The sequence below is a fragment of the Pleuronectes platessa genome, chromosome 21, assembly GCF_947347685.1.
Source record: "Pleuronectes platessa chromosome 21, fPlePla1.1, whole genome shotgun sequence".
NCBI classification, from domain to species: Eukaryota; Metazoa; Chordata; class Actinopteri; order Pleuronectiformes; family Pleuronectidae; genus Pleuronectes; species Pleuronectes platessa.
The window spans coordinates 10,910,424-10,936,302 of record NC_070646.1 but is presented as its reverse complement, the minus strand read 5'-3'; the positions used below and the strand labels follow the sequence as shown (position 1 = coordinate 10,936,302).

Genomic DNA, 25,879 nt, shown 5'->3' with positions numbered 1-25,879 from the left:
CAAAAGCACAGGGAACACAACTAAAAGCAGTGTCAGGTCATTTAACTTTCCTAAAAGCCTCAATAGCCCTCTCTACTCAATGAGACACAGAGCCAATCACTGAGCCTCTGCCACAGTCATATCAGACATTAATGGAGCACTTTTTTGCATGAGAACGCCTGTTCTTAATATCTGCACATTGTGAGACTAATCATCATTCAGAGTCATTACAGAAATGTGGGTTTGTAGGAGTGAGTGTGGTGCAATTAGCACAACTCACTGAAGTCACCATATCCACAATTGCATGCGTGTCCCTTTACTCCGCCCCTGTGTTAGCCTGTCTTTTTCTCACTCAGCTCATCCAGTGTCTAAAGATCCACGAGAAGCCATCGTCTTGCAAACCCTTTTTCACACCCTTCAGCGGAGCATCTTTACTCACAGCTTGCATCAGCACATTCAATATTCATGAGAATGCTCATCAATACACCGGTAGCTTCTGCCTCAGACATTCAGAATAAAAACAAACACCAGCAACATGCTCTGGCACGCATGTACACTCACATACTGTATTTTTCAGAATTAAAAGAAAGGATGGCAGTCAGTTAAAGGCCAGGTCTGCAATAATTGCAGGGACGTGGTTGACATAAACAAATAAAGGACAGCTCTCCAAACACAGGCCGGGCAAAACAATGGGGGCGATTAAATTAATTGATGTGCCAACAGCATAATGTACATTTTATATTCTATTAATTTAATAAATCCAACAATATAGTCATGCTATTTTCACACTTTCTTGTTGTGGATTAGTCATCTAAGTATTATTATAATGTTTCAGTCGCTATGTGTGTAGCTTTGTCGTACTTTATTCTCCACTGACTGTTGTTCTCCATGCCTGAAAATGTTTCACCTTTAAAATGTTGGTTTTAATATGAAATACAGGAACTTTAACAATTGAAGACAAAACAAGCTTGCTACTACACTATGACCAATTGTGCTTATTAAACAGAGGAAATAAATAAAGACCCAAGTAAAAGCCTTCTGCAGTTGAGGAAAAAAAAAAGCCCACAGCCACTATTAAAGGAAAATACAATATGCAGTTTTCTGCAGAGGAAAGATCCATCAGTACTGTGTGGAACACAAACTATAAAACAAAGAAAGCAATAGAAGGCGAGAGAGCGAGAAAATGCGAATTGAAAGGAGCTCCAGAGCTTGTGTTTTCAGCAATATGGGAGTTTTTTGTTTTAGCACTCCCTTACTGTTCCCTGTGGATAGTTCATCTCCAAAATTTCCTGAACACAACAGCCTTTGAATTACTGAACGACCCTGCACAGCTCTTCACCTCCGGCCCTGTCTGAGTGTGAGAAGAGGCTCGCAGACCGATGAATCTTCCTGGACACGAGGAGCCTCGTGGCCACAAGCAGCTTCCAACTCAGTGAAACTCAACTAACAGCAAGTGTGCAATCTTGAAAAGATGAATGTGGTTATCCATACTAATGACTGTTGTCAGCATAAATTAAAAGAAGAATGACTTTGAGGGTATAAACTGCATCTTTTGTTTGTCCTTGCCGTCTTCTGCGATGCACTGCAGTGTATTTTTCTTTCTCTTTCGTGTTTTGAAAATCATTTTTTAAAAAGGCTTTAGAAACTATTCTTGGCCAGAAGTGAAGGGAAGAAGACTTTGACAGGAGAGAAGTAGGATGAAACTCTGACAAGACTCTTCCACTGCAAAGCTCTTTCACTCGTCACAGCAGAAAGCAGCACTCTGCAAACAATGACATCGCTCTCCTCCGTGTAAATATGAAGCACTAGCTTGGATCAGTTTCATAAAAGGGAGTTTACACTAGGAGAAGTTTTAAATTAGATTCAAACATCTGCTTCCACGCAGATAATGTACTTCCGAAGTGGTTCTGGGAATCTGTAGGAGTCTAATAAAGTCTTCAGTGTAACTAAGAGAGATGCACCGTCAGAGTGCGGAGGATTGGGTTTAAGGTTATTCAGCAATAACACAAGTAATTTGATAAACAGATTACAATTGTCTACATTAATTTGAATACTTAAAACTTTTAAATAGTTTCAGGCCAAAGTCCAGACACAAGCTTAACGTAGACGTTCTGTTGAGAGAAGAAACTAACAGAGTGTAATTGACTTAAATCAGCTCTACGAAAAATATTTCCTGATTTAAAGCTGCTGGTTTCACATATTTCTGTTTAAAAGATGCCAGAGTTTTCTTGGATAAAGTTATAATGTCCTTGGAATTACTTCACTCATTAGCTTTCACACAGAAATAGCTTTGATCCAAAGTCTGGCCGACTTTCCAAGAGAATTCTGTAAAACTGCAACATGGATTTATAAATTTACCATGTTCATTCTTACACATATACAACGAAAGGACAATACACATATATATAAAATCCACGTTGGTATCTACACTGGAAATCCTCCTTCAGTCTAATGGAAGTGGTTTAGGTGGCACAGAGAGTGAATGACAAATTCCTGCATCAGAAGGGTATGTGACTACTATGGGTGTCTGAGTGGGGGGTCACACCTTTATGAGCGATAGAGCGCGCTGCAAATGGTGCCGCAGATAGTGCTTCACACAGCTATAACATGCAGCCACGGAGCGGAACATCAAGCTCGAGATCTCTTCTGTTAATATGAGAAGTGTAAACATTGGTTTTTATTCAGCGTGAAACTGTGGCAGAATAAATTGGAATATGGCGGGCTGCCAATCGAGATAATTAATGGGGAAAACTGTCAGTGGTCTCTCTCCTAATAATAGGCATGAGTACATATTAGTATAAAGTACTTGTCAGCTTGACAACCTCATGGAGGAAAACTGTGAAGCTAACTGACTGCTGCTTCAACCTTTTGCTCATTGCCCTGTTAAAATGACTGACGGGTGGGAATGTTCAGAGTCCAATAAAAACAAAGATGCTTTTTGCTGTATTGTCTCACTCAATATTGTTATATGCCAAGCAAATGCTGAAAAGACATTTCTCAGAATGTTTGTATCAGGATGACAACCACATTCAACAGACTATTCAATAAACCAATCTGTGCCCTCATAGAAACACTCAGATTCAGTTACAAGAGCCAGGTGCCATGTCTATTATCTGGCTTTAAGTTTGTACAGCATTGTCAATAACATTAGCGCCTCTGAAGATTCGCCTCTATACATTTGTGTTGTCGTTTTTTGTATGTCTCTACAGCATGATACAGAGAGATAATAAGAAACCAGATGGCTCTTTGATTTTCATATCCAATTTATGAAAAAACAATGAAGTACGGCATTAAGATGCTAATGTAATTGCACTTGATGAATTTAATCAGTTTTTTGGGGGGGTATAATTCTTGCAAGCAGAAAATGTCATTTTAAATGCAACAGTGGTGGTGGATTTTAAGTTTCTATTTTTGGAGCAATTGTTTTAATAAAGCTTCTCATCATGCAGGAAAATATTATGATTTGTTCTGCATCACGAATCCCTGTTGAACAAATGCTAATGTTGAGGCATGAATGCAAAATGCAAGACTGCATTGCCTATTTACAAATTCAAAAGTGTATCATGCATGCAACACATAAACATAGCTTTGGAGTGGTTATATCAACTGGCATCCAAACTAATATAACTAGCCCGTGTGGTTGCAATCTAATTGTAATTTATATAAAAATAGATATTTGTCCTTAGCTGGTCCATTACAAACTTATTTTTGCACAGCACACACACACACACCCCTTCATTTTACAGTGCACTAGATGAAGTTGTTCTTACCACAGGGCTCTCCATGATGCCTTTCAGGAAGATGAGGTCCAGGTCGTTGGCGGTTGTAGAGCTTGTGCTGTCACTCAGTGTGTCCAGGGCCTGATGCATGGCTACACACACAGAGAGAGAAAGAACAGTTTATTTCACTTCACTCCCTGTTCGACAGAGACCCATGGGAAACTAAATAGATCACCTCGCAGAAGGCGCACTTACTATAGTTCACACTACATGGCTGAAAGAAAGGAGGGAGAGGGAATGGGAGCTGCCTTCCACTTTTTCCCAGGCAATCAACCTCTGTCACTCGCCCTCCTCTCAAGTCTGACAGAAGCGACAGAATCTTTCTCCCACAACTTCCTCTCTCTCCCCCCCTTCTACACACAGGTTCATAAACAAACACATTCCATCTGAAACCACGATTAAGTCTCTGAAGTTGCAGAGAAAATAAACATTTTCCCCATTTTTCAGATTGGATGCCGGCACTAAAGTGCACTTGGCAGACTGGCTAGGAATAAATGTGAATATGGCAAAGGCAATGATGCAGTTTATTTTTCCCTGTTTTGCTGATTCATGGAGCGGAATCGGTGATAAGCCCATAAAATAAATTCATGCACGCACACACACACACACACCCGTATCTCAAAAGATGTCAAATCAAACTGCTACACCACATGAAATGACCAATCAATCAGCGGAAGCAAGGTGATGTCAACAACTCAATGGAGGTCGAGAAATGTTGAGTCTAGCTTTAAAGCGGACTTTATTATATGATAAATTAAGATGCAGAACACACCGATATCTCCTGCCAGCAGCATTAATTACAGCAGATGGGACCGTCACAGGAGTGAGCATTTCTATTCACAGGACACAACACCAACGCTTTTATTTCCAAAGCTAATAACCCAATTTCTTTATCCTGACAGACCATCCACCACATTCCTATGAGACACAAGACACTGAATAATGATGACTTTCAATAATAGAGCAATGGCACAAAAGCCCCAAATGACCACGACCGTGCTAGTAGTTCTGTGAGGCCATTAGTGACAGTGGTGTGTTGAAGTAAATGTAATCACTACCATGACAATATGCTCACGCTAATGATAACATGCTGATGTTTACATGTTTACCATGTTCCTCATCTAAGCGATGGGAAACTTTTAGTTTTTCCAGCTACACTACTGGTATAGCCTCATTATAAAATTGATGTGATGATGGTGCTAATATATTTCGAGAAGTGCAGAACTATATTTGGTATCGAATGTTTCTACATCTATAATTACTGCACAACCATGAAAACAAGACACATGTCTTCCACTCCGGAAAAAGATCAAAAGACAGAGAGATATGAAGGCAAGAAGGCCAGAGGAAGACGACCTCAGTGATTACACAGTCCATCTGCCCCCTCTCTGAATAATTTGATAAGTAAATTCAATTAATAATTACACAATTCCGCTGTGAAGTCTTGTTTTCCCTCTAACACCAGCTCTGCTCTGTCAGAAGAGTTACCAGATGTGTACCTGGCAGATGACAGAGGACCGGCCGGCTCGGTTTACAGGTCCTGCATAATTCTGTGTAATCACCACAGCTCCACGTTAGTGTTGCTGCCACGTTGAGCCTTAAGCTGATGTCAGCTCATCTCTACTTTTCAGGATACTTGAACTCTTTCCCTGAATGTCCACACTCTATCAATATATTTACATTTCACTGATCACTTTCTCTTTACAAAGGGATAAAGAGACGGTGAAAAAGAACTGCAGAATAATACCCATTTTTCCAGTGCAAAGTATGCCAAGGGTCCTTCTATTATTCATAGAGATTATAAAAAATCCAACTTGTCCTCTTTCTTTCTTGGGTCTTACTGCCTTTCTTCTCTCTACATCTATAGATAAATAGGGTTCCTCCCCTCGTTTTCCCTGGCGTGTGTCAAAGCAAAGGCAACAGGGCTGTGCAGGTCAAAAGTTCACACAGGAAGAGGTCCGGATGTCAGGCTAAGATACCATCTTTATTCCTTCCTCGTCAAACTGCGACTATATCTTGAAAATAACGTCCTCTTTAGAATTCAGGTGCAGTATCTCATCTTGTACACTGCCACTGTCAAAGACAGCTTCCCCTGCATAAGCCTGAATAAACTTCCAATAAAACTGCACAGCCAGAACCCAACAGCTTCTTTTATTACCAACCGTATTTATCTTCCTGCTGCTCGTGTCTCATTTCGGCGAGAAAGTCACATGTATATATTTGGGGAGCGGTGTGAGAACTCAGGTGGAAGTCATTTTTCGCTTCAGTGAACGTAAACTGCCCACATTATACCCTGTAATTTGATACCATGAGAGAACTCCATTAAGCAGGTGATGGCTTAAGAGCACAAAAGGGACTCAGGTGTGTAGACAGAGGCGCAGCTACAGTACATGTCCGTCGTGTACGCCTCAGAGCCCACTCTTCTGGGGAAAGGCTGCGAAACTTAAAGCCCTTCCCCTACTTGAACGAGTCTTGTTTTTACAGCATTTTTCTCCGTCTGTGGGTCAGCTGGATTTACAGAGACAGGGGAGTCCCACTGGAGCAGAGAGATAATCATGACAAAAATCTTAAGTTCCCAAGAGGGTGGGAGATCTACTTTGCCAGTACTGTGTCATTCCGCTGAAATCTGCAGTAATATCACAAACAGTGGTGGCCCTCTGTATAAACTCCCAACAAACAATCCCAGAAAAACAGCGTATTTTACCACGGTGCAAACACCGACATGTAATCACAAGGAAACCAAATTAAAAGGTGCTTTTGTCGGTTAGTCAAAAGCAGTAAGTCTCATCTGAGTGGCAATTCACCTCCAAGGAGAGTTACAATTAAACTCAATGCCGTGGGCAGTTATTGTTTGTGCTTACAGCACAGCGGGGGGGAACAACAACCTCTTAGCCGGTGCTTATTGAAGGTTGTCTGTTGCTATGGAGCGGCAGTTGGGGAGAGGGGGGAGCAGGGGGAGCGGGGGGGGGGGGGGGGGGAGCTGAGGGAGGGTTGAAAATGGAGGGAGAGATATGAGAGATACTCTCTCCACGCTGAAGCCCCATGGGGTCTTTCGCACAGAGGAGTGCAGTGTGCAGCTGACAACACTTCCAGTCTCTGGCTATCAAAACAGTCTGACCTGCAGATATTTACTGACATAAACTTCACGTCTTAAAATAAAGATGCAAGCAAAGAGGCACCTTGAAAGGCACTCAGTAGATTAAATATCTCTGCCAAGGCCCAACAGTCTCTTCATGAAACCACATTTAAAAACACCAGATCCAGACTTTTGTTGGGATCTGCACCAAATTGTACAAACTCATTAAGATCAGTCACCTAAATACGCCAATTTGTTTTATTTCAATAAGATTTGTGAATTATTCCCTGAGAAATCAAAGCCCTACATCACAACAAACAATTAGATCTAAACTTTGGTATCTGATCTACTTTATTACCTCCACCAAAAAGGTTATGCTGCATTGCTGTCTGTGTTTTAGCAAAGACCATGCAAAAACGATTGAACAGATTTTATTGGAACTTGGTGGAAGGGTGGGGTATGGTACGAGGAAGAATTTAAATAAAAAAACAATTCTTTAACATTGCAAGATAGATGCATCTATCAGCATGGTCAGTTTTCCTGGGGAATAATGCAGTAATTTTTAAGAATAATCAGGAATATTTAACTGATATCTATGAATATGTTTAATTTGGTGCAGCTTGAATGTGCCATGGCAGAGGTATGAGATCATCCGGGTACCATTTGTTTGTCTGTTTATACAGGATTATGCAAGAACTACTCAACCCATATTTCCATGAAAGGAAGAACCCATTACATGTTGGCACCGATCAAGATAAACAGGCGGATACAGGATTTTTCTTTAACTTCCTTTAACTTTGGGAGAAAGAGCATCAGCCTTGGCGGAGGTATGCACTTTCCTAACGCCCTTCCTGTGTTGTCCTGGTTCTACTACAAAATAGTTTAATGTGAAAAATGGACTTCAAATTCACTGTATAGCCGAAACTAAAATTTGAAAGAACACGCTCAGCCAAGTCCTGGTTCTTTTACTGGATAAGGTCAATGCAATGCTATGCTATGCTATGCTTTTCAGTGTGCAGAGTGATTCTGCATTCATAGCAGCAGCTTTGTTCTGTGAAAACACAAATGGATATCTGAGCAGCCCTGTTCTCAATTATATTTTCATTCTGTCCTGGGAGTTACTGCAACTTTATTCCCCATCGTTCAGTTAAAATGACAGAAAAGCAACATGTTGACGAGGAGAGTGAGACGCTTCCAAATTACCAACGTCACCTCTGTATAATAAAACGTTCATGGGCCTCCACAGACATTATTAAATGCTTAAAGGTTTCTCTAAGATTTGATTCTGCTCCCCAGCAGATATAATTACTATCAATCCCTCAGGTAGAGAAAGATGAATGTCTAAGATAGTGAGGGTGAAGTATATTGGATTGGAGTATATCAGATAGAACTGTGCACCAGACCTGATTAATCATTTACGACTGTAGTACTTAATAACTTTGGTTTTATACTATTGGATTCTTGACTCTTTCCATGTCAATGTCGGTCCAGAGTATTTTCTTCTCCTATATTCGGACGACAACTGTCACAGCTAAAAATGTGAATTCTTCTCAGGATACTGAAGTCAACGTCCCCCTGGTGGAGCTTCGCTGAAAAGACAAACAGGCTTATGACAAGATAGGGGAATGTTGTGTGAAGTCGGTGTGGGCATATCTATTGTGTCATGTAGTTTGGTGGTAAATCTGCCGGTGTGTGTGTTTGTGCATGTCTAACTTATACATGCTTGTCTTCCAAACAACAGCTCTTCTCATCTGGTTAGCATACACTGAATAACTGCATTTTATCTTGTCTGTGGAGTGGTGCGATCGGTGGGTGGAGCTGTGGTCGTGAGGTTGTGATGTCTAGCTGATACTCACACTTGACCAATCATGAGTCAGTCTTAACTGTCAATCATGATGTTTCACCCGATTTTTACAATCAAACTAGTTAAGAGCAAACTTACCAGAAACATGAGAACTTGAACAAACATCAGTGTGATAAGAACCACCAAAAATTACCAAAACCATCCTTGAACTTTTTTTTATATGACCTGTACTTTTTAGTTATGTCCAAATAGCTCCATTAAAAATCCATATCATTGAGATATAGCGGAGCAATCACTTTCCTGGATATTATTTTATAATGTAAATAAGGATGATACATTATCCTTTTTTATTTCTAACAGAACAAATTCGATTCTGTTCTGCTGTGATCTACTACAGCAGCGTGCTTGACTGTCCCACGAAAGGCCTCATTTCTGGGGGGACTTGTTACGCTCGTCCAATCAGCAAGATGAGCCCTCATCTAGAAGCCCTCTTTTAAGACACCCCATCGCCATGGTGATACTCGATGGTATGGGTACGAGCTGAATCGCCTCATTAGCTGGCTGAAGGTCACTGCTGGAGACAACACTTGTGATATTCGTGACATTCTGCAAATGGACAGCTGCTCCCATTACACCTCACACCAACGGCCGCAGAGCGCCACGGGCGAGATAATCCTTTTCAAGCGATCAAGTCTAAATCAGAGAAATTAAAACCGAATGAGTTACATCAACTGAACTTGCTGTGAGGAGGCAAACATTTTGACTTTGAGTGTGTATTTGTTTTCCACACACCAGTTAATGAAAGAGCAAACAGAGATCGCCAGGGTGCGATACGGATGAAATAATCGCCAGTGTGAGAGTATTACGGAATACCCTCAGCCAGAACAGAATTAAATTGTCCCATTCTGCTGAAACCCAGCGATTATCTTTGACAGCCTAATCCTACCCATACACTGTTCTCAATGATCCATCATCTGTGTTTGAACACCACTACATTAGTACGGTCGACACACACAATAACTCTCTGATCGCATGGGACTTCAGTGTGTGTACGTGTTTGTGCGTATATAAAGAGATGATGGGGGGGGGCAGCCTGACCATTATTTGAAGGTTGCGAGTCTAACACTTCCAAGCTTGCGATCTCTGATCAGAACACTGTTGCATATGAATCACCCCCCTACTTACTCACCATGAATGTACAATGCACTGGAGGTCTTGCTTTATCCTTCCTTCTCTCTCTCTTACACATACACACGCACAAGCACACGCGCACACGCACACATGCTCTGAGCTGATAGACGGGATGCAAATGCTTTGACAGAAAATGTGATTCATTATGGCTTGTCACTGCTGTGTTGTCTGGCTACATTACAGAGCAGAGGATCTCTTGCGAGGCAGCAGCACACTGTCTGACATGCACTAGACTCGGAAATTATGTAACGACTCCGTGAAACTTGACGAATTAAACATGACACAGTAAAATAGTTGCTTTAGTTCCTTTATCAAGAATCCAAAAGTAATATTACGTGAGTGTGTGTGTTTTTTTTACTTACACATGCAACGCATGGGTCAAAGCACTCATGTAAAATGATGCAAGTGAATAAAAGTACATAAATAGATATAGACACACACTCAGAACATAATACTGGGGGGTATGCAACTCTATGCAATATTAATGAACTCCCATCAATTATGAACTGAATGTATGGTGCTTCCCGCTCCATTCTCTGTGCATTGTCATTCAATTAAAAGTACTACTTCCTCTTACAGAGGCTCTTGCTCTTATAATAACTTCTTATGTTTGCTTTCTTTGCTCAGCTCAAGGTTCAATTCCTCTTTCTATCACTCTATACTTCTCATTGTGAATTAAATAAAAAGAAAATGTGGCATGTTTTCATCCTTTAGTGAATATTTAAAAAACACCCTGCTGTCTCCCTTCCGTCTTTGTATTCTGCTGTCTCAGATTCCTGTGCATCACATGCTGCCCTGGGTCCTAATCTGTCTCTGCCCATCTTCATCACACTCTGGAGGTTTCAACCAGCACTTCAGGAGCAGGTGCAATGCGAATATAAAACAACAGCTCAGTGGCCAACATATGCACAAGCATAGTTGCCTGCTTAGTTGTATTTTAACTGATTCAACGTCTAATTTCAGCTTCTGCCCGGTGCATCCTCCCTAGCCTGTAAGAAAACACATAACCAGATAACTTGTTTGTTTGTTTATCCATCCTGCATCCCTCTCACGCCCAGCAGGCAGGGACCTGTGCTCTTACCTTCTCCATCCAGCTTGATTCCCAGGCCCTCCAGGGAGTTGGCCGAGTCCCCTTCCTCCAGGGAGAGCCTTCCAAACAGGCTGCCAGCCATGGTGAACAACACCTCACTACAGCGCTCACAGCAACACACCCAGTACAGTATCTGAGGCAGACTGAGAGATCTCCCTCTCTCTCTCCCTCCTTCTCTTTCTCGCTCTCTCTATCCCTGATTCTCTCCACTTTCTGCCAAAAACAGCTCCTCACTATTTCACCCCCCACCCCCCTCTCCACCTGCTCTTGACGTGAATGTGTATAAGCTATGCCTGGCTGAGTGTCTTCTCCTCCGCATGAATGAATGCAGATGAGAGAGGGTTGAGTGCATGAGCAAAGGAAGGTGTGTGTGTGTGTGTAGAGAGAGAGAGAGAGAGAGAGAGAGAGAGAGAGAGAGAGAGAGAGAGAGAGAGAGAGAGAGAGAGAGAGGGGAGGTGTATTGTGCTTTTCTCCAAGAGGAGGGGGAAGTAAAGGAGGAAGGAAGATTTTCCCTCCAGGTTTCCCTGCGGGGGTTACTGGAGGAAAAAGCAGCAGAAGGCTGGCGTGTAGGAATCGGTCAGACACATACAGTATGAGTGATGAGTCTCTATCCTCTATAACACACAGGAAGAAACAGAGGCAGCCTCACAGATTATATTTGTCCTTTTCTGCTCATAACTCGAAGAAACGCATGTGAGCTTTTTCTCTGACAGGAGTTGAAAGATATCTTACTGCTTTGAATCTAAACTGACCCCTCTCTCTAACCTTTCTTTCATCCAGCCTACGCAAAAAAGTAGCAGAGCTGAAAAGGCTGATTTTTCAAAATCAGGACATGAATTGGTTCCAGGAAACTATTTACTGTGCTTTACTTAAAAATCACCAGTCATCCAGACTCAGCCCAAGGCTAGGGTACAAATCAAGACTGACCGACAAAAAAAAGAAACTCTCAGTGGAGCTGATTTTCTCCCTCAATCCAGCAGCCAGATGAGAATTCAATGCAGGCACCTTTTTTGGCACTCATACGAGAAAATATAATTCTACTGATGTAAAAATATCACAGTTTTAACTTTGATGTCACTGCCAAGGCCTACATATTCAAATTCCCTTTGATGTGACGCCAACAAGAGACAGAGAGATTATATCACACATAATGACGATGAGATGCCAGATTTAACCTGGATTCCAGAAGATCCATGGAAACTTCTGCACATGTGTGATACTCGTTTTTGGTGTCAGCAAAATAGTTATACATTATATTCTGGAATCAGTTGCATCAAGGAGTTTGGAATAGACAGCCTTGGATTTTATTGCAAGACACAGTGCAGTTTTTGAAGTTGTTGCCATGTTTAATAGTTAGAGATCATGCTGTGAAGTCCACACTGAATGACTTTAGCTTAATCTTGACTTAAAATGTCTTTATTTTAAGTATTGTAGTGAAGCACTGAAGCAATCCCACACTTTCTCTCTTAAAGATATAACATGATATAATTATATTTTGTTCGCCTTTTGATTGTGTCGTTACAGGATTTGCAGTTATTGGGGTAACTTCAGGTTTACTTCAGGGTTTTCAGTCGCACGGTTCATGGTAACTGAATGGCTAACCTGAAGGTTAAATTGGAGATGAGAGTTAAATTGGAGATGAGAGATAAAATCTCCGCTCACTGATTAATCAATTTCTTTGAAACATGACTTCAGCGATCAAAAAGGATCCGGTGGAGCTCGGTGTGGATTGTTGTGGGTCTCTGAGGAGGACGAGGGTCTTCAGAGACCGACAACATCCTCTTGCCTACTCTGATGAGTGTCTTAATGAAAGATATAGATTCTCATCAAAGGGAATGATAAACCTTTGTCAACCGCTGGAGCCGAACATAACCAACCTGACACTTGGGAGCAACATGCTCACAGAACCACAGACTGTCTGCATTGATCTACCTTGCTTTAGTTACTGATATTTATATACTGGGTGTGTTAGCGGTGGGATAACCGGACATAGTTTATACTTTTTTCCTCCTCTTTAACTAGGTTTATCCTATCAAATTAAATATTTATTCAGAATGTGGGATATATAGTTTACAGATTTACCTTGTGGCCACCCCAATCCCGCCCTCCCCCCTCTCTCTCACCAAAATGACACTACACTGTTGCACGGTGCACACTGTCCTTAAAGGGAAGTTTAAACAACATCTGGTTGGTTAAGTCAATCCCTACCCACAACACACCCAGTACAACTCAATGCCGCCGTTTCCAGATGCTTCAGGTTCATCCTGTCATCAAAATACAAAATGTGCACAGTCATGGTCCGTGGGTCATAGGGGTCCATATGTTTTTATAGACTAGTAATTCCAAACGTTTCCACCAAAGTGAGCTCAGAGTCAATGCAAACAGTGAGTGTCAAAGTAAAGCCCATTATAGAGGCTACATCATGTGATTAAGTGAAACGTTTAATCTCTTATCCAAGAGGCTTCTTTAGTTCAGCATCACAGGTAAAGGACAGATTCATATCTCATGGAGTTATTTTTCTCGCTCCAAAGCAAAATTATGTTATAATATATTTTCCCCCCCAAATGTCACCAGGGGACTCCGTAACTCAAACATTCACACAATCAGATTTTTTACCAGTTTTCCTTCCTGCATTTAGCAGCTGTTTGTTCTCCTGGTATTTTTCTAATATATCTATAATTGACAAACTACCCATGCAAGACACTCAAATCCTGGTTGCCAATCAATTAACTGTGATGAGTCATTATCAATTGTAAACGACTCGCTGAATGCTTCCAAAGAAAAATTTGAAATTATATATGTGTGTGCATTTTTTTTTTATCACTGGCTATGGCTGCAGATCTTAAGGGCCTGTGTGCCCGACATGAGGACAGGGAAGAATACAACAGCAAATCCTTTGAGGCATGACTGATCCAAGACTGAGGTTTTAGCACTCTATTAGCCAGCTCATTAGGTCACATTAGAACTTGAGAGATGAGATACATGTCCTGGGTGCTGGAACAACCAAACCATTCGGTGTCTCTCCACACACACACACACACACACACACACACACACACACACACACACACACACACACACACACACACACACACACACACACACACACACACACACACACACACACACACACACACACACACACACACACACACACACACACACACACACACACACACACACACACACACACACACAGCGAGACCAAGCCACTTACCCGAGTCGGAGCTGGATGTTGCCACAGGCATTTTGAATATTGGTTCTTCCCTGTATCCTCCACAAAAAGCGTTAGATCAACTGAAAAAGAGGAGAAAAAGAGTGAGGGGAGCTGAACAGAAAACATTAAAGACATTTTTTGAATAGGAATGGGTAACCCCATACAGAGGCAGAATTAAGGCTGAAACAAGAGAGGGTGGAAGGTAGAGTTGTGCTGTCAGGGATCAGTGGACGTCTTAATGCAGCGATGGAAAAGAAAACAAATCCTTCTGTGTAAAGTACTTGTGCACACAGCTCATTCCTAATTCGTCTAATCAAGCTCCCACACACGACAACTGGTATCTAACTTTATTAATACCCCAAAATAGAATTACCAGTTGCTCTGGAAACACACAAACAGTTTTAGCCATCGCTTCCGTCAAGAATATTTTTAGCAACAGTTGGAAAAGAAGGCGGGCGAGTGAGTGGGCAGGCCAGCTAACATTAGCTCACAGAGGATCTCTGTTGATTCTAATTGATCCGTTTAACATGAGGCCGCGAGAGAAAGCAACAAACATCACAGGCGAAACAGAGGAGGACTAAGCATCTTTTGTCCTGCAGATCAAAAACTTGCTTATCAGGTGAAGTGGAGTTGTGCAACACACACACAGCGAATGGCAATTATGAGCTAAAGGAGAGTGTGTTGGTGACAGACAGAACCGGCAATCAATGGGGAAGAGAAAGAGACAGACATAAGAAAATACAAGATGGATGAGGAGAAAACTGTCAGGCAGGAAGCTCTTAGCTGTGAGGAAACATAGGGCGTGTGTGTGTGTGTGAGTGTCAGTGTGTTTGTGTGTATGGAGGAGGGGGGGGGGGGGGGTTACGTCGACAAGAACAATGGCGAGGAAGAAAAGAGTGCAGCTGACGAGGGAGACGGTTGTATCCAAGGATGCTAATTCCTGGTTGCCATGACAATAGCGATCAACGGTGGAGCCGGTGCCGTGGTGACCAAACCCTGCAATGTCACCACAGGGTCAGTGTGTGTGGATGTGTGCGTATGACAGCCTCATCATCACTGATTGGGTTTGTAGGGATGAAGGAGCACTTAATGGCCAAATGGGGGCGCTAATGCTCAAAATGACTGTTTTCTGAATGCCACGCCTGCCCTCTGATGTCACTTATTGAATAAACTGGATTAATTAATTTTCTTCCTTCAGGTGGCGTCACTTTTCTCTTACTACAGAGCAGCTCATATTCCTTAGCTAGTGTCCTGGGTGACATTTTTCATGGAGACAGATTATTTTTAATCACTCTCATATTTCTCATATTTAATAACTTGTTCTCTGCACTGATTTAGAAATTCTCTAGCATCCTATTTGTTCAGATACTTGAAAGGTTGTGATTTTGTGTCCAAGCATTTCATCAACACCTCCTGGGGCACCAGTCAAGTATTCATTTTGTTCACAGACATATTTCAGTCATGATCCAAAGATACTGATTCACCGCAGTCAGGGATGCCTGGAGATGCATTGGAGCTTGAGTTCTGGAACTACTACTTCAAACCTTCATTGCAATACAGGTTGGAATAGTTCATTTCAATATAATTCATAAACTTTATTACTCTCATGACAGCTTAGCTTTAGATTTATTCCACTGCAAAACTACTTGCAATAACCTGGTTCATTCTGCTTTATGTTTTGATCATGGCCATATTTTTTAGTAATCTATGTTTAACTATCTTTATCTAATGTAGTTCATCTATTTCTCCTAACACACAGACATGTCATGTTTTCAAACATTACGACATAAACTCAGGGTAACTGATTTTGTACGAGTAGATGATTTCATTATGTTTTTGAGGATATGAAAGTTCTTATTTTTCATCTATCTTTAAGCTGCATGGTTTTGTATTCACTAAAGAGAGATAGACGATAACTTGTTTAACAGCTGTGAAACTGTTGCCGCCGCTGTGACACTGAAGCAAATTCTCTCCGAGGCTGAAGGACCCAGCGCTTTCTACAAAACTGAGCTATGCGGATCAGGACCTTAATACCGCATACCAGTCCCCCGGGCTTATCCGTGGCATCCCGTGTTTGCACTGTGAAATGAGCTTGTTAAAAGTATGCAGAGACCACACGGCAGCTAAGAGGTCAAAGCCGATTGCAGCGGGACTTGGTTGTGCCAGAGCTGTACTGACTCACTTGGAGGAGGGGCAGGATCCTCTCTGCCCTCTGCCACTCACACATGACTCCTATATTATTGACAGGGTAGAATAAGGAAACATCTAATAATGGGGCAGTTCACGCTGTTGGTGGCATTTACTTAGTGATTGGTGACAATTTCTGGCAGAAAAGTGTGGACTGCAATGTGTTATCAAGCTCTATGATCAGGGATTTAACAAGCATTCTCAAAAGCGTGATTGAGACTGTCGTTGAGAGATCCTTCATTTTGGTATTTTCACAAAACTTGTTCTTCTGCTGCAGATGGAAAAAGACCCTGCAGTTGGTGGTCAGTCTGTCTCTACTGTGATATCTTGTATATGTAAACACTGACTTTCACTCGGTGTCTATTAGTTAAACCCCACACACATGCAATTACACAAACAGACGAGATGTTCCGATACTGAAACCAGCATCAGTCCTGCCAATAATGCTGGGTCGGGAATCTGCATGGATGGAAATCTGTGTACCAATCCGATATCATGTCTTAAAGTGTATTAGCTTCACCCAGATGTTATTCTCTTTTCCCGGAAATAACTTCTTCTTCAACACTGCAGTTGCGCTGTAATGCCACCGGCAAGTACTGTTTTATTAGAGCAACAAAGAAGTAAGGTAATGTAGCGTTAGTCAGAGCAAGCTAAATTGTGAGCAATTTGGAAAGATCATCATCACTTTCATGCAGCGTTAGCAGCATAAAGCTGTTCAAATATGTACACTTTTTCTAAAGGCACTGGTATTGGTACTCTGTATCGGCTGATATGCAAAGTCCAGGCATAAGAATCAATATCAAGAAGGGAAAGATGGTATCACATTTTCAGAGGTGCGATCATCTCTACAGTCAATCTGTTAAAACAAGAATCCAGCTGGGTGTGCATGTGTTTGGTGTGTGTGCACAAACACGGATCTATAATTATATTTGTACACAATCACAACTATCCCATACCACTGAAACAATACACCTAGTTTAAATTCCTGCAAGGGCCAAGTATTACATAACCGGTAACAAGGGCAAAGGTCGAGGTTCTGTTACCTTAAAATATCCCTGAAATTCTACAGAATAAATGCTACAATCTGTATTTTTTCACTTTGAGCTTGCATGGTCTCTTTCTACTATTCATTGAAGTTTGTGACTTATTTGATTAAAATTACTTTGGCTGAGTAGGAATTTTGCCTGCAAGGACTACAAGCCCACACTGAAAGAAACCCATGTACTGTGGCCAATCATTTCATCACACACACTGTATTTCTCTATCAGCGAGGATCCCCACCAGTTGTATCTATTGCTGGAAGGTTGGACTGGCAGACGTGGCAAAGAGCTGCAAAAATAAAACCTGCAGCCAAAGACTGGAGAAAAGCATCTTCCAGCACATTTTGCCCTGAAGCAACGACATAAGTGGCAGCCCAGGTGTTTGTATGGCAAGTGTAGAACGCCTCGAGCTGTTCCCACAGTGAGGCTGCATTAAGGCCTGTAAACATGCTTACACACACGCAGTCACAGTCACACACACACACACTAACACACACCAGTGACCAAACAGGTCTTAATCCACACATGCAGCCTGGCGTCAGGCCTATAAATAACCCTGTGCTCCCACAGGTTCAGCTCCTCTCATTACTTTACAAGGGAAAACTGTTGTATCCAAGACAACCATGAGCAGCTCCTCGCTTTTTTTCCCCCCGGTGCTTTGCCATGGCAACAAGGGAAAATGCGTAAAATAATAATAAGTTGGAGCTAAAATTGGATCTTCAACACAGACTCGCTCTTTATCTGAGGAAATGGTTTCCTGTCCACGCAATAGTTAAAAGAATTTCACACAGCACGTCAGGGAATACGATTTAACAGCTGACAAACCAAAAGTAGCCTACTGCTGTTACAGCATGTCCACAAATGACGTCTGCAATGAAATCAGAGAATGTTTTCAACTGTGATTTCAAACCTGTTGTGTTTATACAAGAAATGTACAATTCTAGAGCTGAAGAAAATGTGCCAATTCACGATGGCGTATTTAAAACAATGAATAGCTTCCTTAGAAAGGGAGTTAATCCTGTCAGAGTTTACAATGTTCTAACCAAAAAAACATTGAAATGTCACTTAAGAGGCTGTGTGGAAACATTAGAGCTGTTTTAGTACCTTCTCTTGATGAAAGAACCACAATGTTTATGCTTCCTTGTTGTCAGACTAAACTCTAAAAGAAAGCGTAAATCAGTTCCCTCTGTCTCGCCTGCTGATGCTTACATCAACACACAGGTCGCTGCAAATGCCTCTACAACTCCAAACTGGACACTGCTGTGTATTGAACGATAGCATACATTCAAAAGAAAGTTTAAGGCAGTCGGTGCGCCATGGTCGAAAGGTTTAAAAAAAATCAAGGTCTACATGCACACTCACCCACAACATGGAGGAAACCTTTATTTTAACAAGCATTGAAAATCGAACTACCATTCAATAACAGCGTCAATACTCATGAGCCACATGAGCAACCCAGAGATCCACAAACAGTAAGAAATCAAGAGTCAGGTTTGTTATCTCCTGTGTTATTAGTAGTGCTTTTTATTAATGTATCTTTTCTCTATTAAACTTGAATCGAGAATTGGCTATTTTATTAGAAGCACGATGATACAAGTATGACCACCTTCGCCAGATGAGAACAAGACATCTAATGAAATTTGATCGTCTCAGTGATGTGAGTCGTCCCCCTCCCTCGGCTCCACACAGATTGTGTAATTTGTGTAATTGGAATTAAATGTCATGTACATACCAGTGAGAGGCTAAGTACTCAGGCAAAGTGCAGAGGGCCACTCTGGGGAAGCATCTACAATCACAGCCCTGCCTGGATTTCATGACACGTCCTCTCCCCTATTTCTTTTAGAGGAAGTTTCCACAATGGACTAAACGAAATGAATATCACAGTTTTTCAATGTCACTAAATCTCCCTGGAAAGTGAGTTCCAAAGAAAATACCCACTTTTAAATTACGCCACGGCAATATCATTATGGTATTACAACCAGTCAAATGAACGTCCTTGGAGCCTAAGATGAAAAGCATTCCTGCGAGCCGCTTCGACTGCTTTAAATTCTTCTATCGTTTAACGCTGTCTCAACTTCTTGCATTTGGCCTGAAAGTCCAAAATATCCCCAAAAAAAATTCACATTGCAAACAAACTGAACCATTGATCAGTTTGATCTGGACCGAGACCACTTCTTTAGTTTTTTTGTCCATGAATCTGCACCGATTGAGACACCCTTCACTGCTGTTATTTTGGTTTGGGCTGAACTGCAAAGTCTGAAGGTCCGGAACAAATATGATATGTTAGGTGTGAAAACCTGTTGGTCACACAAACCTTCCATTCCAGTTCACTTCCAATCTGTGCAGACGAGGAGGCAAATAAAACATTCGCAGCATTGCTTTGCGTAGATTTTGGTTAACTTTGACGGGCGAAATTCACCTACATTCGCGCATGTGTTACAATACACATCTTACAATGCATTGTGGGATACAACGAGCAGGACAGCGCAACAAAATGTAAAAGTCAGTAGTGGGTGGTGAATGATTTCCGACACAGCAAGATTTTACAGCCATGCTAGCAGTACTGTTGAGTAGTAGAGTGGTAAAGTAGCAAAGTGGTGCTTGAGCTAAATGCTTATGTTGGCATAGTAACACGCTCAAAACGTTTAATGCTGATGCCTAGAGCCACGTTGCTGTGTAGTCAGAAAATATCTGGGTTCCCTATGTGAACAGAGGAATGAAAATGACATTATGCGTTGACACCTGAACGGCTCAGCCTCTGCGTGTGGAGGTCTGTTCCCATGAGGGTGTGGTGGCAGGTGAGAGAGTAAATGAGCAGGTCATTTTTATGAATGACACCACAGAGATTGGTGGAGAATAGATGCTGAGGCTACATGAGCCGCTGCCGATTTATCTCCCGGTGGAATCGAGCGTGGACGGGCTCGACTTCTGCAGCCTTCCTCTCTGCCAGCTCCAGTTGATTACAACTCCTGCTTGATGCAGTAATGAATCACTCAAGTCCGTCAAAGCAGTAAAACCAGGGCAGCGTCATGGTCAAGCACCACTGGAGGCGTTCTTATGAAGGATGACACCGGGATGTGCTGACCAGGATCGGGGGTCACACGGGGACAGCTCTCTGCATTTATCTTGATGAGTGACCAGCGTAAAGGAGTCTTCCTCATTTCATCTTTCATACAACATGTAGTCAAATCTTCCTGTGGGAATCTGGAGTGAAGAGCACATAGTGGAAGGAGCCTGACTTCCAGCAGAGTTCTGAAACCGTCGCCGATATGCGTTGACAATGTTTCTGTTGAGGTATAACCGGACCTTCTGATCTCGCAGCCAATCCCCAAAACTCTGTGAAGCAGGGAAATTTATGGTAAACCAGCCACTGCCCAAACTGAAACTGATACAAAGGTTTAGTTTCTTTAATCCCAATGAAAAAGCCTTTGGAAATGAGACCTATCGGAGTGGGGTTTAAATCCAGCCGAGGGATTTTCATTTTGTTCCAACTATACATTCTACATCTTGAGGGGAAATAGTAAGAAATGAAGTAAGAAGAGGTTTAATTTCATATGATGGCTTCAAAATAACAATATCATTAAGTTCCTTAGTATAACAGATGCTCTGCAGACCTCAACACACACAGTCCGTGACAAAGTTCAGGAAACATTATTATTATTTGCAGCTGCACTTTTGTCAAGGGCACAAGCCTAGAAAAAAGTTTTTATTTCACTGACATAAATCGCCGACCCAGTACATATTAAATCTTTAATCTCTAAGGTCTAATGTTGAAAGTTATAAATATAATTTATGTGTAGAGCCTCCCTCCATAAACACAGTGAATGTCTACCATCACTGAAAATACAGTAGCTTCTCTCTCCCTGGCAGAGGTCGTTTAAATCCTTTCTCCACTCTGGAAAAACGGCCTCACAGAGTGACAGTTAAACAGAAGACAGAGAATCACCACAGACATCTGAGCAACACTGGTAAACGGACCGTTTTTATTTATTTAGAGCTGTTCCAGTCTAATCGGCCACTCAAAGCACTTTACAGTCACATTCACACAGTGCTTGTATACGCAGCACCTTTTCCATCACACTCATTCATCGGCCGTCAGCTCAGCTCTTTCCCAAAGACACAGAATGCAGCGGAACAGGAAGAGCTGGGCATCGAGCCACTATCCCTCTGGTTAGTGGCCGACCAGTTCAGCATTGTTTCAGTGAGTGAGTGCAACTTCAACTATTTCAACAACTTCTATATAAAAAGATCAGATGGGAACAAGTGTGGTTTAGAGCTTTCTGTAAACATACAAAGATAGATATACAAGCTAGCACACATATGTACAAATAGATACATGTACACACATATAAACATATATACTCACACACGAATACATGTACAAATGAATACGTATACCCACACACACACACTATTTGTATTATTAGTTTGACACCTGTACACATCCACTATCTTATTCATTTCCATCCTCCCTGCATCTGACTCTGTCCTGGTGTCGGTCCACATGTGCGTGTTCTCAGACAGAGTGCGCATGCGCAGTGAACAGACGTCCATCCTTCACTAACACTATATTCTCTGATGACATGTTTATTCTCCACACGCACAGGCGCGCGCACAGAGAGTGGGAACGCTACACACATGTTGGCTGTGTCTCACCTGAGGCCTCAGTACAGGTGGAAAAAGCCTGAGGTCATTTCATTACACACACACACACACACACACACACACACACAGAACCGTCGTGTGTGAGTCTCCCTCGGGGGACACGGAAAACCTGAGTGTGGCCACCTGACGAGTGCGGACCTCAGAGAAGACAGCTCGGGAACATGAACGCGTGAGAAATAAGATGAAGGTGGAGGCGCTCACCTGTTCTGCTGTGTCCGAGTGACGAGGCTCCTCCAGCGGTGGTGTTCGATGCTCGGCGGGTCGGCGTGCGAGTGCGTGTCACTCCCACACACACACTGCTATCTTTAACCTACAGGGGCTCGCGCGCGCTCACAAACGGCCCCATTGGTTCTCAGTTCGTTGTGTGATCCGCTGCTGCCTCTAGACGACGGCCGGTGACGGGAGGAACACGTCCGCCGCTGTGAGAAGTTCGAGTCCGTCTCCTGTAGTCGGCGTGTGGAGCCCACACACAGCAGCAGTGGTCACATCCAACCAACGTGCAGGTGCACACGGACACTTCCTGGGGCTGTAGCGACACCCAGCGGCAGCAAGAGAAAGCGCAAGCTCGTGAAGGCAAAATAAAGGACAAGAAAGCACGTGTGTGTGTGTTTAATACTTTTATTCCATTCAGGCTTCATTGTAAAGTTATGATTTTAATACAAATTATTTACATTTTTGGCCAGCAGACAAATAGACGTATATGAAGGGAGAGAGGGACTGGCATGCACGGTATGGTAATTTTGAAAATGCAGAGTCGCAGAGTCCAGTGCACGTTTGTCTCTTGTGTCCCTGTGTTGGTGTTTTTGTCTGGTCGTTGAGGAATCGAACCTTTGGTGTCTTTCACCACTGATCGCCGTAGTCCGAGCTGCAAGAGAGGAGACGTTGTCACGCTGCGTGGTTACATGATCTACTGTACAGCCCCAGTGAGAGGAGACGCCAACCAACACTCACTTAGAGAACAGAAACAAGAAGCCACACAGCGGAGGACTTCCTCATATTCATACTTCCTCTTGCACTTACACCTTCAGACCAATATACACATACAGCCCTATATGCACAAGTGTTTTTATGGTACATTTATAATCCTAAATTCCACCACGTTTGCTAATGATAGATAAATATTGATGGATTTAATGTAGGTCTCAACACATTAAATTGCATCTTCCGCTTTAATCAATAATTTGATGACTGTGACATTTCAAATCATGATGTAGAACACGGCGTGGCTGATTAGATTCTTACCCTGATGTTATTTTTCCTGAATACTGGATATTTGCAATTGATTCTGATGGAAATATGATGTATACGTATTTATTTTCTTAATTTCTTTACATATACATATTCAAATATATCATTACCCACATTAAATCTCTCTATGAATTGTTATGTTTCATCCTGTGAATTTTTTATTTCACTGGCGTTTCCAGATTTAACAGATGTTCTTTAATTTCAGCATGAAGTATGATCCAGGGTGATTAACCAGAGATTTACTCTGATCGGCTTCTCTCACCGAGGATCTGTGTCTTGGCTTGAATCGCCTCCGAACAGCATCCACGCCACCGCCTGCTCGGGGGTTGACCTCTTCCCATACCTGCAGATAAAAACAAAAAAACACTTGCATGTAATGACCACAGTGCAACACCAATTGGAGACTCTCTCACGTGAAACCCCCCCCCGGGCCCTCAGCAGTCACTAAGTCAGCATTTCACTGGCTGCTCTGGCGTAACCCCAGCTGCCTATGTTATGAATTTCAGCCACTGGACTATTTTATCTTTATTCTTTTTTGAGACTCATCCAGCTGTGAAGAAGGCAACTTGGCTGCATGCACCCTGTCGCGTTTTCTCTCTTTATCAGCACTGCCTCTCTGCAGCACAATCCAAAAAGTCAACCGTGCAATTATCTGACAGAGAAGGAGACTTTTCGAGTTCACTGCCCAGTGTCCAGCGAGGCAAACAACAAAACAAGCTCCTGCTACTCCAATGCAAAATCAATGCCTGGTCCCTGAGTTAACCTTCCTGTGTGTGAGCGGCGGGGGGGCTGCAGCGTGTGGCACACAGTCTAATGGCAACTCAAGCCTCTTTAATTACAGAGCACGAGGGTTAATGGTGAGACGGTGCTCAGCTTCCATCACTGCAGGAAAACGGTAGTTTCTCCAACTGAAGTCAACAGACCCCAGGGGCCACACAGAGGGATCATGATATAGAGCGAGATAAAACTTAAATATCAGTCAATATTGATTATTATCACAATAACTATCATATTATTAACTCGTCATTATCAGAGAAAGCATCAAAACATCGACAAATATCTGAGGTAAATCAATTATGTGTTGTAACTCCTCACAGTGCAGCGCAATAAGCAAAATATCAATATATTGGACTTTTAGTGTATTGCTATCGATGACAATTATTATTTATTGCTCTGTCCTTATTGGATTCTGACTTTTTCATACACCTTGTTAAAACTGTAAAACTGACGCTGTATTTTAGGCACGACAGACAAGAAAGCAACCTTTGAGATCGAATTACAAGTTTACAATATTGCATAAAAAAATCCTTGCTACGTGTCAAAGGTCACGGGATTCTGAAAACCTAAGGAAATGATTTCCTTCATTACAGGATCTTACTTCTCTGCCGTCTGAACTTTATTTACACATCAGAGGAAAACCAACCTCCTGTCCTCTGCCTCATCAACAGCAATGGGTTATAACTTCAGTGCAATGACCCTACAGTGCTGATTATTGGCTCGGTGAAAGACAAACTCTTTACGAGCAAAGGTGAAGTCTTAGGGTGAAAAACAGGACCTTTAAGAATGAATTCACATCATCATTGCCAACTTCATTGTCACACGAAGGGATGCGGACACTCTCTGACCCAATATGATGAAAAGTCACCAATTCAAAAAGCACGATACCTTCTCCCATCACTTATTAGTCTCTCAGTTAGTTTGTTGTTGTTGTTGTTTTTTTCCAGGTGACTTTAGAGTTAATAATGCTCAGAAAGCTGCTGTGGCTCTAACATCAAATCAACTCTGAACCCAGACACTGTAACCTCTACCTCACATGGAGACGTGGAGAAATCGGAGTGCAACAGACGTGAGCCGCAGTTTGTTGAATCTGACTCACCTCTGCCTGGTGATGAGGTTAACGTAATGCCTGACAGCCGCGTGGTACTTGGCCCACTCCGCCGGTGAGGCGTTGCCCCCCGGATTCTCCGGTTTGGGAGGGTAGGCGTCCGCCAAGCTGCTCCAACACACCAGCAGGCACAGGACGAGCGCTGCGGGCATCATCCACGATCTCAACATGTTGGCCATCTGAGGAGAGAGAGAAGCACCGGGACACGATTTCACTTGAACTTAAACTTTGTATAAACTTTAGCTAAAGAAAAATTCATGTGAGGATTCTGTTCCATTTTACGCAAATACCTTCGTGCGTAAAAGTGTTCCAAAGATTATAAAAACACATTAGCCGACATGAATTTCATCAAATCAAATCTACAGATGATCCGGTTAAAAAGTCAACATGCATCAAAGTATTATTAAAGTGCGCAGACTCACTTTTTGACAGTTGTCTCTCGGTGCGGTTCACTTCGCTGGTGCCCCTGTGGTGTCGCTCTCCTCTCGGCTCTCGCGGTTATATATGGTGTGGGATGGATACCTGATGCGCACTGAGCCACACGTGACCGCACCCCTTGTTGTTTCCTCCAGCACCATCGATCAATGGGTCACTTATATGTGAGAGAAGCTGGACGACGAGCTGACAGCTGAACATCACTCTCTGGCTTAGTGAAGCTTCATTTTTCACAATAAAATAAGGTAAAAGGGCTCTTTTCTCCAAGTACTTCAATATCAGG

At 42.4% G+C, this 25,879-nt stretch overlaps 2 protein-coding genes across 4 annotated transcripts in view; both read right to left on the bottom strand.

The window, feature by feature from the left end:
• mpp2b (MAGUK p55 scaffold protein 2b) overlaps positions 1–22,484 on the bottom strand; it is a 35,835-nt gene extending 13,351 nt beyond the window's left edge. The window contains exons 1-3 of one of the 3 annotated variants that reach the window (XM_053414170.1): positions 22,230–22,484; positions 14,137–14,216; positions 3,750–3,850 (exon numbers count right to left, since the gene is read on the bottom strand). In XM_053414170.1, coding sequence (XP_053270145.1) covers positions 3,750–3,850; positions 14,137–14,167 — 132 coding nt within the window. In that variant the 5' untranslated portion in view covers positions 14,168–14,216; positions 22,230–22,484. Of the gene's footprint in view, positions 1–3,749; positions 3,851–3,953; positions 4,045–10,910; positions 11,276–14,136; positions 14,217–22,229 lie in introns of those variants that run through there. The other 2 variants (XM_053414169.1, XM_053414171.1) reach the window with 2 other exon arrangements.
• A 384-nt stretch (positions 22,485–22,868) lies between these two features.
• On the bottom strand, positions 22,869–25,604 carry pyyb (peptide YYb). The gene is made up of 4 exons (XM_053413911.1): positions 25,584–25,604; positions 25,153–25,340; positions 23,539–23,619; positions 22,869–22,893 (listed from the first exon to the last, which is right to left on the bottom strand). The coding sequence occupies exons 2-4, from the start codon at positions 25,338–25,340 to the stop codon at positions 22,869–22,871; spliced, it is 294 nt and encodes a 97-aa protein (XP_053269886.1). The 5' UTR covers positions 25,584–25,604.
• Positions 25,605–25,879: the final 275 nt, after the last annotated feature.

Bases quoted from the DNA above. Each gene is read 5' to 3' on its own strand.
- pyyb (XM_053413911.1), bottom strand. From the start codon at position 25,340: ATGGCCAACATGTTGAGATCGTGGATGATGCCCGCAGCGCTCGTCCTG. The intron at 23,620-25,152 runs GTGAGTCAGATT...TTTTATCTGCAG, and splicing joins AACCTCATCACCAGGCAGAG to GTATGGGAAGAGGTCAACCC. The intron at 22,894-23,538 runs GTGAGAGAAGCC...CCTCTCTTGCAG, and splicing joins AGCCAAGACACAGATCCTCG to CTCGGACTACGGCGATCAGT.